At 41.4% G+C, this 14140-nt stretch overlaps 1 protein-coding gene across 6 annotated transcripts in view; it reads right to left on the minus strand.

Moving 5' to 3' along the window:
- FOXN3 (forkhead box N3) overlaps positions 1-14140 on the minus strand; it is a 211789-nt gene that overhangs the window by 59865 nt on the left and 137784 nt on the right. For all 6 annotated transcript variants that reach the window (XM_050898294.1, XM_050898293.1, XM_050898298.1 and 3 more), the window contains one exon: positions 11319-11383. In XM_050898294.1, coding sequence (XP_050754251.1) covers positions 11319-11383 — 65 coding nt within the window. The remainder of the gene's footprint in view (positions 1-11318; positions 11384-14140) is intronic.

Below are 14140 nucleotides of genomic sequence, written 5' to 3' on the forward strand. Positions count from 1 at the left end.
CATTAGCAATGTCAACTGCAGTGATCAAAAGTGGAACTACTTGAAGGGGTGAGGGGAGGAAAAATCATTAATGGAACAACTTCAGATTTGCTCCAAAGGACTGAAAGGGAGGACTAACAGAAACACAAAATACTAGAGAGAAGAAAATGTTTATAGAGAAAAAATTGGGAAAAAGGGAGAGATATAACACATGGTGGTGGGAAGGACAATATTTGTCACAAAAAAAGAGAGTAAAACTTACTATTTCGCTGTAGTGGTATCTCAAGCCTAGCATTTGGATGACACAGAAAACATTTCCAAACAAGAATGGAAATATCCGCGTTTCCCAGAGAAACATTAGAACATTAGATTTACAGGTAATTTTTCCTCCATGGATGGGTTTCAGAGTTTATGAGAACAGGGCAGATGCACCAAATCTCTAGCACAAAAGGGTTATTTCTCTACATAACTGTGTATTTCTTCATACATGTTCAATGTATTAGATAACAACACATTTATATTTTAAATGCATTTATTTAAATATACACATGGGCACAGACATACTTGTACACACACAGCTGATCAGGTAGTCTGGCCTTAGCTTTTTTATTTTTTCATCTCCAGGAGAAACAACTTATTGTTCTTGTTTCTCAGGAGAAACAACTTAATATATTAGTATCAGAAACTGAGTGCTGAAACTCAACATGTGGTTCACAAAGCAGCATATTCTATTTTATTAGAAAGAAAAACAACGTATGCATTCACACTAAATAAATAAATAATGTTTAAAAGCTGCAAAGCAAGGATGTACTGTAGAAATATGAAAAAGAAAGATACGTAGGAAGCGTTCTTAGTATCTTCATTCAAATTGTGCATATATATAAAAATCAGGACTGGAATTTCCCATCACTGTATGAACAATTTTAATTTCAATTTCATCTTATCCTTCTCATGCACTAGAGAGCAGTATGACGGGCTAGATATGGAAATAAATATTATCAGAGAGAAAGAGAATTTATTACCTTTATTGTATGCAATTGCAAGTACTGTGAGACTTTGACCTATAAAGAGAAAGGAAACTAAAAGAAATAACATGTAAGATGAAGCCAAGGATCCTACAATGGTATTTCCAAATTGATGGAGGTTGTCCTGAAATAATTTAAAGAAAAGTCATGTTTTCTTTGCTAATTTGTGGTCAGTATTAAATGCATTAAAGAGAGGATAAATTCTTTTACCAGCCTAAAAGTCTTACGGACTCTTCCCAAAGATTACCTTTGTAAGAAAATGAGAGTTTATCCCATTCTGCTGATTAGAGAGGACTGCTTTGCAAAAGTTCATCCTTCAGGATCCGGATGCAACTTATCTTTCCTTTACAAAGGGGGAGGGAAGCGAGTAAGAAGTGCTGTATACAGTAGGTTCATGTCTACAGCCTACTGTTTTGGCAGGCGTACTTCAAGTAGCTTGAAACCAGTAGCGTAAAACACTACTTATCCCAAAAGGAGCCCTAGCTTTGGTTTTGGTGTTTCGGAACACACTATATTTCTACGGATAAAGAAAAAAAATCCTGCCTCCTTCCCTCTTGAAGTCCCAATTCAGTTTCGAGTCTGTTATAAATTGCAGGAAAATCAAGTGATGCGTTCACAGTTGTAAGAACGAACTTGGCCATCCCAGAGCTCTGCATACTCTCAAGTGTACAACTGAAGAATCTCTAGTGGTCAGATTTATTCCAATATCTGAAACCAATGGATTTTTTTCACGTTTAGCTTAAACAACGCTCAGCAATGAAATGTGCAAGCCACTGACCACCGTTCCAGTTTAAGATAGCCTCTATTTTCTCAACTGTTCAAATAAAATTAAGCTCTCTTAGTAATAGGCCATTGCCATTAATTTGACATTTCTTCTAGATGTTAAGAAATGCCTTTTATATAACCAAGAACTTACCAATCTTTAACCAGCAGCACAGAGATCTGCTCTGACCAGCAGGGAGAAATTCTTAGCATGTTAGAGAGGAAAAATTATTGCCAGTGTTAACCACGAACGACATCAACATAGACAGCATACAAAAAACCACAAGACATGAACATTGCTTGGACTTGATCACCATCACTATTTTCCCCATAATTTTCTTCTGTTTACTAGTTATGAAGCTTTTGCTTCCCCAGGGATCCAAAAAACATGTAACTGCCCATCACACAAGCAGGTCATAGCAAAAGAGCATCTTAAAAATTCCCAGAGCTTCTGTTTTAATTCTCTCCATATAGGTCTGTCTCAAGAAACCTGACATGTACCTAAGGAACAGCCCAACTTGACAACAGCTTTCCCTTGCTCATAGCAATCTGCACATCACCAAAACTGCTCATAGCAACACAACTGCAGTATTATTCTTATTTTAGTAATCTCTTTGTAAAGCACAGGCTTACGCCTCTCTCATAGCTGTGCCCTCAAACAGACTCTAGAATTATGAAAGCCAAGATTACTTCTAATATCAGCCACCTTCACATTTTAGGATTGCCAAACATTCACAGGCTCTCAGCATGGAGCATATGCTCCAGCTCATCAGCCCAGAGATTTTGATCGCAATAATCACAATAATTTCACAGTTACGGAAAATAAATCTTTACATACTCTACCATTTTCCAAGTTACCATACAAATTTTACCACTAGTTTCTAACCATGACTTGTTCAGAGAACTGCTATTCTAAAATGGGATCTAACTGGTGGTATGCTACGTCCCTGTCATAAGCCACTGAAATTTCCTACTCTAAGCCCCAGCCTAGCCAGAGGCGGCCTGGCTCCAACTTCCACCTACAGAAAAGGTTTGACATTGCTGCCAGACTTGTCTCTGTATCTGCAGTGATCATGTCCAGGACTTCCCAGCTACATGACAGCCCTTTAGAAGATGCTCTCACCGTGCCGCCAGGCATCCAGAAACCCTGGGCACAGGCAAACAACTCTCATGCTCTGACACGACTATAGTTCCTGGTGGGGAAAGGAAAACATCAGCGGAATCCTGGATGTATGGCAGTCCTGGTAAAGGAGAAAGCCACTGAACAGGAACTTGCCATTTCTCTTGCTGTATCTAGTCTACATCTTCCTTCACCCAACTGAAATCCAAGGGCGGCACAGTTTTCCATTTGTAAAAAAGTCCCACATGTGTGTTTATGGCGGGGAGAGGGACATGTCTCTGGACAAAAGCACCTGTGCCAATCCCTACAGAAGGGCCAGTCACAGAAAATACTTCTAAAAAAGCTGAGATCAGCTACAGGTAATTTAAAGGAAGTAGATTCCAGTGTTCAAATTGCAAAGTCACAGCCACATCACCTGCAGGAGCAACCTGAAAAGAAGCTAAGAACATATCTGAAGCCATTTAGCATCATCCTTAGAACACCACTACCTGTAGATTACCTCACCACTGAACTGTCTGGGCAAGAATCACCCAGCTCCTCACCCCCTTCATGCTTTGGGTAGCCTCCCTGTTTCTTCCTACACTACACTAGTTATTGAGGCAGCCAGGCCAGCACTGCAGGCACTTGCAGCAGCAGCAGCAGTTACTTTTCTCTTTGGTGTGTATTGTAAAGTGCTGTTTTACTGCCACGGCTCACACAGCAGTTGACACTGAAGGTAGAACAGGCAGGTACACACAGATGTATCCTCTCCTCTGCCCAAGGTTAGCACCGTGGTAGGACTTGCCTTGCAGCACTCACCCACACTCCCCAGTTGTTAAGGAAAGTAAACAAAGCCAGTAAACTTCATCTTGAGTCACTCAGAAGTAATAACTTCAAAAGTCACTACATGGGACTGTCACAAAATAAGCAAAGTTGCCTGTCAAGATAGCAAAGACACCTATGCAGATCAAAACCATAAATTACTGAGTTTAAACACGGTAGGAATTTAACTTATCTTCATGTACTCTGTCATGTGATCTACCATTAGTGAGACCTGTCTACCGCAGTTCAGTTTTCTTCCTTCTCAACTTCAGGGGCCAAAGGTAGCTCAGACATTTTTGTCACAGGGAATATAAATAGCCAGCAGTCACATTTCCTTACTAATGGCTCTAACATCAATGTTAACAGGACCACACTTCAGGCACTTAATAAATTACAGCTTTTGCCATTGTCTTACACACTCAACTAGAAAACTAGGAATAAAAAGACTATATACATACTGCACAGCTAATCCACAGCACCCTATATACAAATGTCCTATACAGAACACAGAGCTAAAAATGTCACACCAAAGTGACCGTTTCTGTATGAATCACTGCAAAATGCTGTCTCTCACTGGGAATTTTTATTGAATACACGGTGTTAAGGCCATTTTAAAATCCTCTCACAAACACAAGCCCTTACCAGCACCCTCAGGACCCCAGTAGCCCCACTAGGGTTTTACCCATTTTCCCAAACAAAGGAGAGCTCTGCTGTTCAAATTACTCCTTAGGGACATGCTGCACAACCCCTCTGACTTAATTTTACTTCTTCAGTAATACCACTGCAAACACACTGAATGCTAATAATAAATAAATTATTCAAATATTCGGTCTCTACAGAAGCACCACGTGAATCATCTTCCTGAAAAGAAACTCCTGAAGAGATTGTCAGGTATCCTTCATGTGGGGAGGGGAAAAAAAAAAAGAAGAAAAAAAAAAGCTGATTTAAATAATGCCATGTGAATGAAAAGTGATTTATTTTAACAAGGAGAGACAGTAGCTTTGCTATTAATTCAATAGGTTGACCAAAGCCAAGTCACCAGCAAGCTCAGAGCATGACTGTCACCACAGTTTCAAAGAGGGTGGAACGGGAGCTCGGAGAAGCAAAATTTGAAGAGAAAACATGGTGAAGTCAAAAGGTTTGGTGCTCTTCTGATGAAAGTAACTAAACTGGAACTAATCTGTACACTCAAAACCCCAGATCTCTACACAAAACAGTCATTTATGGAGTTAGCAGTCAATTTCCAAGTGTGTATCTCAGAGTAAGGAGCTTAATTGAAACCTGAATGGGAAAAAAAACCCCAAACCGTAAACTTCCCTGAAAAAGCTAACAAACAGCACTGTTGCTTTTTACACTTAGGTTCCCCCTGTTGAAGGGTCTCCCGTTAGTGGGGCATCAGAATATGATACACAGCCAATATTTTGTAGACTCACAGCTCTGGGCAGGGAGAAGCACTAGTATTATCCTCATTTCATAGAGCAGAAAACCAAGGAACTATAACCCCAAAGCAAAAAAAGTATTTATATTCTTGGGGAACGTGAGATGCCCAAATACGCACTAGGAAATGAATGTTTAGTTGGATTTGGGAATAAGGGTCTTGCCTAAGGTTGTGTTATAGATCACAGCACCTAAGTCTACCAATCCTAAGGCTGGACTGTCTTGCATTCCTTTTGGCCTTTCTTCTTATGGTCATCATTACATTTAAGTATTATGTAATATTAAATTATCTGTAATAGATATGCTACCTTGCCATGTTGGTTTTTGTTTGCACCTCTAGGTAGTAGAAGGAAACAGAGTATTTCTCTCCAATTTTGGTTTTCTTTTGAGACGTGCAATTCTGAAAGTTAAATGCACATGAGACTGAATCCTCTCATCTTTCAGCTCTCCCCTGCTCCTCATCTCCTCACCCCCATTAGGACCAGCAGGTACGGATACCTCATGTTCCAGGATGGGCTGCACCTCTCCCCCACGTGCCCAGGACCTGCACCTGTCCTGCTCGTGCAGTGGAAAGAGCAGATGAACTGAATCTCCACCAGAAGAAAGAAGCCCACTGTGCCTGCAGGGGTCCTCGGGTATTTGTTGGCAGGTGCTGACAAACACATCCTAATTTTTCACATTATTAGAGAGAAAATGTGTGTGGCTGCATGCACGCAGGCGTCTTCTCTTTGTGAATTTTAAGAGCGAACAATTCTCATTTAGCCTTCTGAAGGGAAACCAGCAACAGTTGCCCCCTTTCTGCCTCCTCCCCACTGGCTTATTTCCACCTCAGCAAGTGCTTCTATTAATAGCTAACACTTGGAAATGTGAAGTCCCAAATCTGCTCTCTCATTTCTTACTACTCCTCAATGGACAACGGATTAAACAGCCTGTTTGGTCATTTCAAGGATTCTCAAGCTTATTAGAGAAGAAAAAGATCTCTGTACAAATGTGTGCATGTGTTCATCAACGAGCTGGTTCCCCATTTTTATGTAGGACTTCTCAGGTCTGGTCTGTCCACATTTCGTACAAAATAAACTTTCTGAATTAGGGATGCAATTTTCTTGCTCTCTTAAATAAATCACCATTCTCAACCAAGAATAAAGTGATCCATGTGCTTCGGCAATTTCCTTAAAGTCTCACATTATGGTGAGATATCAGATGTCAGTACACTAAAACGTGAAAGCCACCATCTTAGATTGAGGGCATCAAGGGTTGATGCAGCAGCAGTGCCCAGAGTTTCCATTTCCACTCTGCAATGAACTGCAGCGTCACACTCTCATGCTGGTTTTGGTGATACTTGACCCTGTGAAGACAGTGTCTTCCAACTCTTTCCTGCCAGAGCTCCTCACAGGCCGTGCCAGCTACAGCCATGGCAGCTGGACCAAGGCAGATATTGCATGGGCTGCTGGAAGCATCAGTCAGAGATGAACGTGTCTCATACGGTGCTTTCCCACAGGAGAAGAGACCAAGCCATTCCCATGTAAGCATCCTGTTGCTTGATCTGTTCTGGAGCATGAGGATGCCTGTTCCCTGCAGCTGATGGTAGAGAGAGAACAAAGCAGCTTGTGAGGTCTGGGGAAGACAACCCCTCCTTTCTCAAGCTCCCTCAGCCAAGAGGGACCAGAGGCCACATGCGACTCCTCACTCCTTCCCTCCCGTGTTCTGCGAATGGGAAGGGATTTTTGCCAATCTTTTTTTCCATTCTAATTAAAAGAGAATCGCAGTTTCAAAGGAAAGCCATGCAGTCTGAATTCCATTCACTGACTGCTGCAATCCTGTTCACAGGTGTGAGTCCGGGTCTGCAGGATCTCTGGAGCAAGAGCTCATATCTTTGATTTAACATCCACAGGCAGCAAATTTAAACTGTACTGATCATCAGAAGAGGAAGTGGAGGACCTTGCTCACACAAGAAAGCAGACAGCATGGCAAGGATCATGGCTGTACCTCCTGCTGGTCACGAACTGCTGGAAGCAGCAATCCAAGGTGGACCATCTAGTCATACTGATGAGGGCTGTCTCCATTTTCAGCTCCAACAGCAATAGGGACTGGATGACCCAGGTTCACTTTCCCTCCCTGGACAATGAAGAATCACTAACTGTGCTACCATGAGGGCCTGCTTCTGCCAGCCTTTGACTAGAAACTCAGGAAGCTTACCCAAGAATGGCATTAAGCCTGGCAGACAGGTACTTGCTGTAAATCAGAGGGGAGACATCGCTTTATGTCAGCCGCTGCCCAGTCACGGGGCTCTCGCATCTTCTGGAGCAACTCCTGCAGCTCTTGCACTCGTTTCAATCCCCACTGCAGCAGCAACAGCAGACACAGATCGCTGTTTTCACTTATGGTGCTCTGTTTCCGTGCCAGCTGTAATTACACCCACAAGCACCTTCTATGTACGCTTCCTTGCAACTCAGGACAGAACAAATTCAATACAAGAAGACATAGTAATATGTTGCGTTTAGTTTATTACAGTGTGAGGGCAAATAAGACAAAAAGAGAGTGGCAAGTTTGGTATTTTTTTTCCTCAAAATGAAAGTTGTATCTTTAAGAAACAAAACCAAACCCCTCCACAGTCCAGTTACATCTTACATGTGACACTCAGCAGCTGGAATTTACACGACTGCTGCTAGAAGTTAATTTGAAGATGTATTTTTAATTTATTCAGGGAGAATGTTAGATATATTGAGAGCAAATTACCACTGATCCGTGAGCAACTGCATCCTCAAGTCTATAACATGAGCTTAATACCCAAGACCAGAGCAGAGGCAACAAAACTGGCCTTATCTGAACACAATGCATTAGTTTCAAGGTCTTGAAGTCAATGTGATTAAGTCCCCACCTATCTCACCGAGCACAACTTCCTGAAGAGTTTAGAATACGTCTAAATCTTTTCCACTGTAAAGACTTTTTCCTGTCATACATTTTATTAAATAAAAATGGATGTGTTATGACAGCTGAGAACAGAAAAAAACAGTGGGAACAAAGGTTCTCCATACAGCAGGTTTAAAAAAATTAAGCCGTGACTTGAAACAAAAACACAATATGTACAACAACAAGTTAGAAAAACCGATAGAAAAAGTAAAGCAGTAAGAGCAAAAACCTGTTTTATCTGGGAATCCTGAAGGCTAGAATGCAGCAATCTCCGTGGATGTACAAGTAAGTTTTGAGAGAAGGCATCAGAGTCTGGTAAGGCTGAAGGTCCTACCTATATGAAGCTTTGCATGGGACTTCATTAGAAGACCAAAGAGCACAAGGATATAAGGAGCAATCCTCACCTAGTAGAAGGAGCTCAACATTTCAAAAAGCACCTGAGCAGGTGACTTACTCAACACAAAAAGTAAATTTATTGTTTGTTTGTTCTGATTCGAGAGTTAATGCTAGGAAAAACAGTACCATGATCCTCAAAAAAGAAACTGAGGTAGCCATCTTGTATCTAATAAAATCATAGGCAAAAAGGAAACGGCATATAAATATTTTGTTCAAAATTCTTCAACAAAGTACATGCAAAGACAACCAGAAAGGAACAGAGAATTAATCCTGCTCATGTCAAAGACATTAAGGACACAGAATAGCTACAATGAATTTTAGCTTCCCTTTCTCTTCCTTTGCTATTTTGAGGTACACAGATAACTGGTTTCTCAGTCACTTTCTCTGGAGAGAGATGTTAAATGCTTTACAATGGTTAAGATTACTTTGCCAAATAGTTCAGGTATAAAATAAAAGGAAACCAGGAGCATCTACAAATCTTTCTTGGCTAAAAAAAGTACTACTTACATTGCGGAATTTTTTTCTCTTCATTCCCCAGACCAGAAAAAGAGCATTTTCCTTAACAACTCAGAAGAAATGAGGTGTGACAAGTACATATGAATATCACATTTACTAAAATTTCAGAATTATTCTGTATTATTGTCTATAACACACCCTGAACATTCTTTTCAAACGTAGCAAAACATTTATTGAGTAAAAATAATTTAAAATACCTAAACTTTTGCCAATTAAAAGGCAGTACTATAACTTGAACCCGATACTTGAGTCAATTTTTCATTCTCCTGTTTGCATTAAGCTGGACATAAGCACTGCAAAAAGAGACTTAAGATGGTCATGTAAGGTAGGACTCGACAAACCTCTCCACCCCCTCATCTCACACCTCCCTGCACCCGCTACAATTCCTCTACACAGGTCTTCTGGAAAAGACAGTCAGAAGCAGCAAAGAGGTGGATGCACTATTCCCATGAAACCTGCTGAAGGCTGTGCGTGAAAGAGCTCATCATAGGGAAAAATGAAAGAAAGACAGAAAAAGACAGAAAGGCTTGGTTATATTCTTGTTTTAAAATTAAAACCAGGAAGTGTTAAAAGATTACTTTAGTGAGGTTTTTTTCTTCACACTCTCTCATCCTTCCAACCTCAGTTGTATCATACACAGTAGAGTTCAAATTGGCTGGGTTTTCCACTTGAAATGGCAACACAGAATGCCAACTCGGTTAAAGGTCTGTCAGGCTTTGTTAGTTGCTTGAAAACGCAGTCGTCTCCCTCTTTTTCTCTATTTCTTTAATATGCTGAGATGTTTTGGGCTTTTAGGGTTTTTTCCCCCAACTTGGAAGGCAGAGGAAGGTAGAGGAGAAGAAGGTGGAGAACAGCGTACTCTTCTTTATTGGGAAAAGGCGTTAAGCAACAACTGAGATAGGAAGGACTACACAACAGTTGCTCTTAATTCCTGGATATCTTGCATCACAAGAAGAGGCAAAACACTTGTGCCTTACAGATTTGACAGACTAGTTTACATTTTATGAACTCAAATTACAAAGACTGTGTATGTGCAGGTACACATTTAAAACCGCAATTGTTGAACAACTGAAAATTAATCAAGCATATCCATTCACAATAGTTTCTTTTTTTCCTTACAAAAAAAAAGTTAAAAAATCTACTTCTTTCCATTAAGAAGGACTGCAAAGGTAGCAGATCTATCCTATCAAGACTAAAGCCAAAAGCTGCTAAACTCTACAATTTATACCATCTCCTAGTGTTAAGAAATAACCTGAATGCTTTCATGTATTTAAAATTTGTTTGAACAAATCTCAGCATAGATATCAGATAATAGAATGATGCAAATTCTTAGACATGTGCAAGGAATCTGTTGAAAAATTTTCTCGGGTAAACTACAGATGCTGGATTACTTTGGTGTGTGGAAGGTAAGCAGTACTGCCTGCCAATTATTTGCTTGTGAGCCTAGTTGTGAGTAAGGCTCCATCCTAGCTGATTTGGATAAATGTTCCAGAGAACATTATACAGCATCTTCTGCCAGAAAGAAGGCCAGAAAACTCTTGGCACCATGAGAATGAACACAAAACTGAGATACTTCATGGACAAATACTTGCAAAGACCATAAAATCATCCTAAATGGTGTAAGTTACTTTTGCACCACAGACAAATGCATGCAGCCTGGGGAAACAGCCTTCTGTGTTCCCAAGGCACTTCCAGTAAGAGTGATGGTAGTTCTGTGTACTCAATGGCAGAAATATAAACACACTTAGCAGTGAATAATGATTTTTAAAAGTCTGGTAAGATAGACTGAAAATCTTCACCTATCAAAACTGCAGTCATACAGCTTCTGTTTACATTGTCCATCCAACGGAAATAAGATATTTAACATTCCTCTATGAATATACGCACCATTAAACATGGTAGGTTTCTTGAGACAAATACTCTGCCACTGTTTTCCCCACCACAGCACCGCTACCTACCTTGGGTACATTTTGCTATCACCACAATTAGAGAGTAAAAGAAAGATCTCTCTCAAAGAACAACCTTGCTTCATCCACAGAGCTAAAAGTGGTGTTCCTGGAACATTTCCATCTGGGCACTCTTTATCCACACAAAGGGGGAGGGGAAAGAAAGCCACCCTTTGCCATGTTTTACAGTAAGCAAATTAATAATCTGAGGAAAGGAGAAAAGCAGCAACTTTCATAGACTACACTCACTGTATGTAATAAATCATCATTTTCAAGGCACCAGATGCGCAATAAAGGAGACAGGTTAAAGGAAACAGAAAACATTTGGTTATTTCTTGCCCAGTGAATATTACAAAAGTTGTGCAATTTGCAAGAGGTATTTGTTAAGTAGAACAGTTACTCCAAGATGTAGTATCCATCACCTACCTTGTAGAAGGGCTCCGTTTCTCTTGAAAAAGGTGCTTCCTGGCCAAATGGGTGGACCTGATGTGCTAAAAGTAATAAGAAATAAGTGTAAAGAAAATCTCATTTACATTAATCAATTATAAGTTACTATTTGCATTAATTCTGTTTTGTTTTTAAAGCTAATGTAACATCATGGCATTTTTGCCTTCAAGCAAGGGTCTAATATTTCACGTTAAAAACAGGTTAATTTCATTCAAGATTCACGTTCTCTTCACAAGGAAAAACCACGCCCGCACTCTCTTGGAGGAAGAGAGAAAAAGGCAATTTGGAATAAATAATTAAAAAAAAAAAAACCAAATCAATGTCAAAAATATTTACTGAATTCTCAGTACAGCAACGTATATGCCTTTTCCCAAAGCCATCTGCTAAAAACCCAAATGCTTTATGGCTTTTACTCAGCCATAAAAACGCACTACGCCAGCTAACGCATCAATCCGGAAAAGCCTTGGCCAGACACCAGGTGGTTTCTGTGCTTCCACCAGAGCACTTCGCCCACCAAACCCCCTCACATGCAGAGGTCACCTCGCTGCATCAGAAAACCCACAGATCAATGAGCTGTCCCGTGAGCACCAGCATTAACGAAGCTTGGCCTTTGCCATGCACACGTGCTTGGTGACCATGACGGTGCCCACGAGTCCCCCAGCAGGGTGGTGGCCATGACAGGCCCCCGTGCGCCTGCCACGTGTGAGCGCCTGCCTGCCCCGAAGCCCCTCCCTGAACTCGGGCCACTGCCAGGTCCCTCTTTCGCTTCGCCTCCTGCTCGCACAGAGGCTGCCCAAAGGTAATGGCCTCTGAGAGGCCTCTCCTGTGACAAGCGTGGCTGAAGGCAAAGAACAGATTCAAACGCGGGAAAGGGAAGAGGAGGAAGAGGAGGGAACATCAGTATGATCCTCTAAATCTTGTTTCCTTCGTTGCCTCGGAGCAGCCCCACGGTGCTGTGGGCAACAGGACTGTGGAGCACCCACTCCAACAACCTGTGGTGCTGGCGAGTCGGAGAAGAGGGGAGGCTGTGAGGAAGCACTTCGTGGCCACCTGCACCCCTCCTCTCCCACAAAGGCACCGGAGCGCCGCTGCACCGACACCACCACACCAAAACAGCTCTCCTTCCTACGGCAGCTGCCCCACAGCTGCGTCTATCGGCAGAAGGACCAAACTTCTTGGACATAAAAAGGCAACCTTGCTCTTTTCTAAACCGTGCAGACGGCTGTTGGCCAGGTGCACCCCTCCTTCCACTATGGCACAGCTTGCCCTCGCCAGGGAAATCCACAGGCAGTGCTGTCCAGAGCAAGAGTGCCACCACTGCTGCTGCTCTTGCTGTGTGGGGAGTCCTCGACGGCAGAGGCACTACCTGTAGGAGTGCACTGATCGCATCCTAGGGCTCAGGTGCAGCAAGTATTTTAAAAGCACAGTACCTAGGGGAAATAAGTAAAAACATGGAAAAGATTTGTAGCAGCGTTGTCAAGGTAGGTGGAAGAGACAGATTGCCAGGGGGTCATTCCTGTAGTCATGAAACAGGTGTCAAAGTCCTCTAAAGCTTGAAGACAATCATAGATATTTTAATATACTAAGCTTTTATTGAAATTAGTATAATGAAACTATGCTATCAATATATAAATAATTGCCCTATGCCCAAATTCGAGTACAAATTAAAAGTAAGGGACTAAATATCCTTCGGTAAGATTACTGTAAGGCACTCTGCCTTTTTAAGGTAATCCACCTTCCTCTTTGGATGCAAATTGTGAACCAAGCCCTGCACGCCATTTCTGTTCAAAGTTACTTTTGTCTCCTCTTGAGTTGACTACTGCTACACAAAATGCAATGAAATGGAAAACAGATGTTGTCTATTACATTGGCAGCATTAGCAAAGTTCTGATAAAATGCCATATATAAAAAACACACTGCTTTCACAATTATTCTGCAGAGATTCTTGTGCTAACGTATAAAAACTTCACTGTGTTAAAATACAGACTGTAAAATGATCCAAAGCAATTACACCAGTAATAAAAGCCTTCAATACTCCTGAACAAAAAGGGGAGTTGAGAGAGAGACAGTGCGCGAGCAAAATGACCAAAAGGAAGTTAAGTAGGTCTACATTCGTAAGTGCTGGAGTGCACTGGGGCATGCACTCGTCTGAATATGCATGCTCACTTCATAGGGCTTAACGTAACCAATTGTTTGCATTCCTTATAGTAAGCACCAGCTCTTGAAGTGTAGCTCCTCAATGCACATGAAGGTCAAGAGCTGTTGAGGGCATTCACACTCCTGTAGGACAGGCTCACAGTTTTATAGCACTTCAGAATCCAGGATAATCTCTGGGACAGGACCCATCAAGCTACAAGTAGAAACCCATAGTGTAGTCTTCATACTGTGCAAGTTCGTCACAGAAATCAGAAATCACAGTATGGCACCTATATGCCTTTCAAAAGCCCAAGAAAAAAAAATGATGAAATTCTGAAATGAAGCCATAGAAAAAATTTACTCCCAGGCTGCCGTATGCCTGTACGTTGAGTGGAAGAGGGTTAAAGAAAGGAGAGGGAAAAGCATATACATTTGAATAGACAAAATGTCTCCACTAGAGAAACAAAGCCATAGTGATTTATCTTATTTTTCAACTTGAAAAAAGGCCCAAGGCTCCCATAAAAAAACTCCATCCGATTCAGCACAAACCCACATGAACTGAGAAAATTAACTGTGCCTTCCCAGGGAAGGAAGCTAAAGAATTCAAGCATGTAAATAATGTACTGCAGCAACCGGTCAAGCCTTTCAAACAAAAAACTTCTGTG

The sequence above is a fragment of the Gymnogyps californianus genome, chromosome 5, assembly GCF_018139145.2.
Source record: "Gymnogyps californianus isolate 813 chromosome 5, ASM1813914v2, whole genome shotgun sequence".
NCBI classification, from domain to species: domain Eukaryota; kingdom Metazoa; phylum Chordata; class Aves; order Accipitriformes; family Cathartidae; genus Gymnogyps; species Gymnogyps californianus.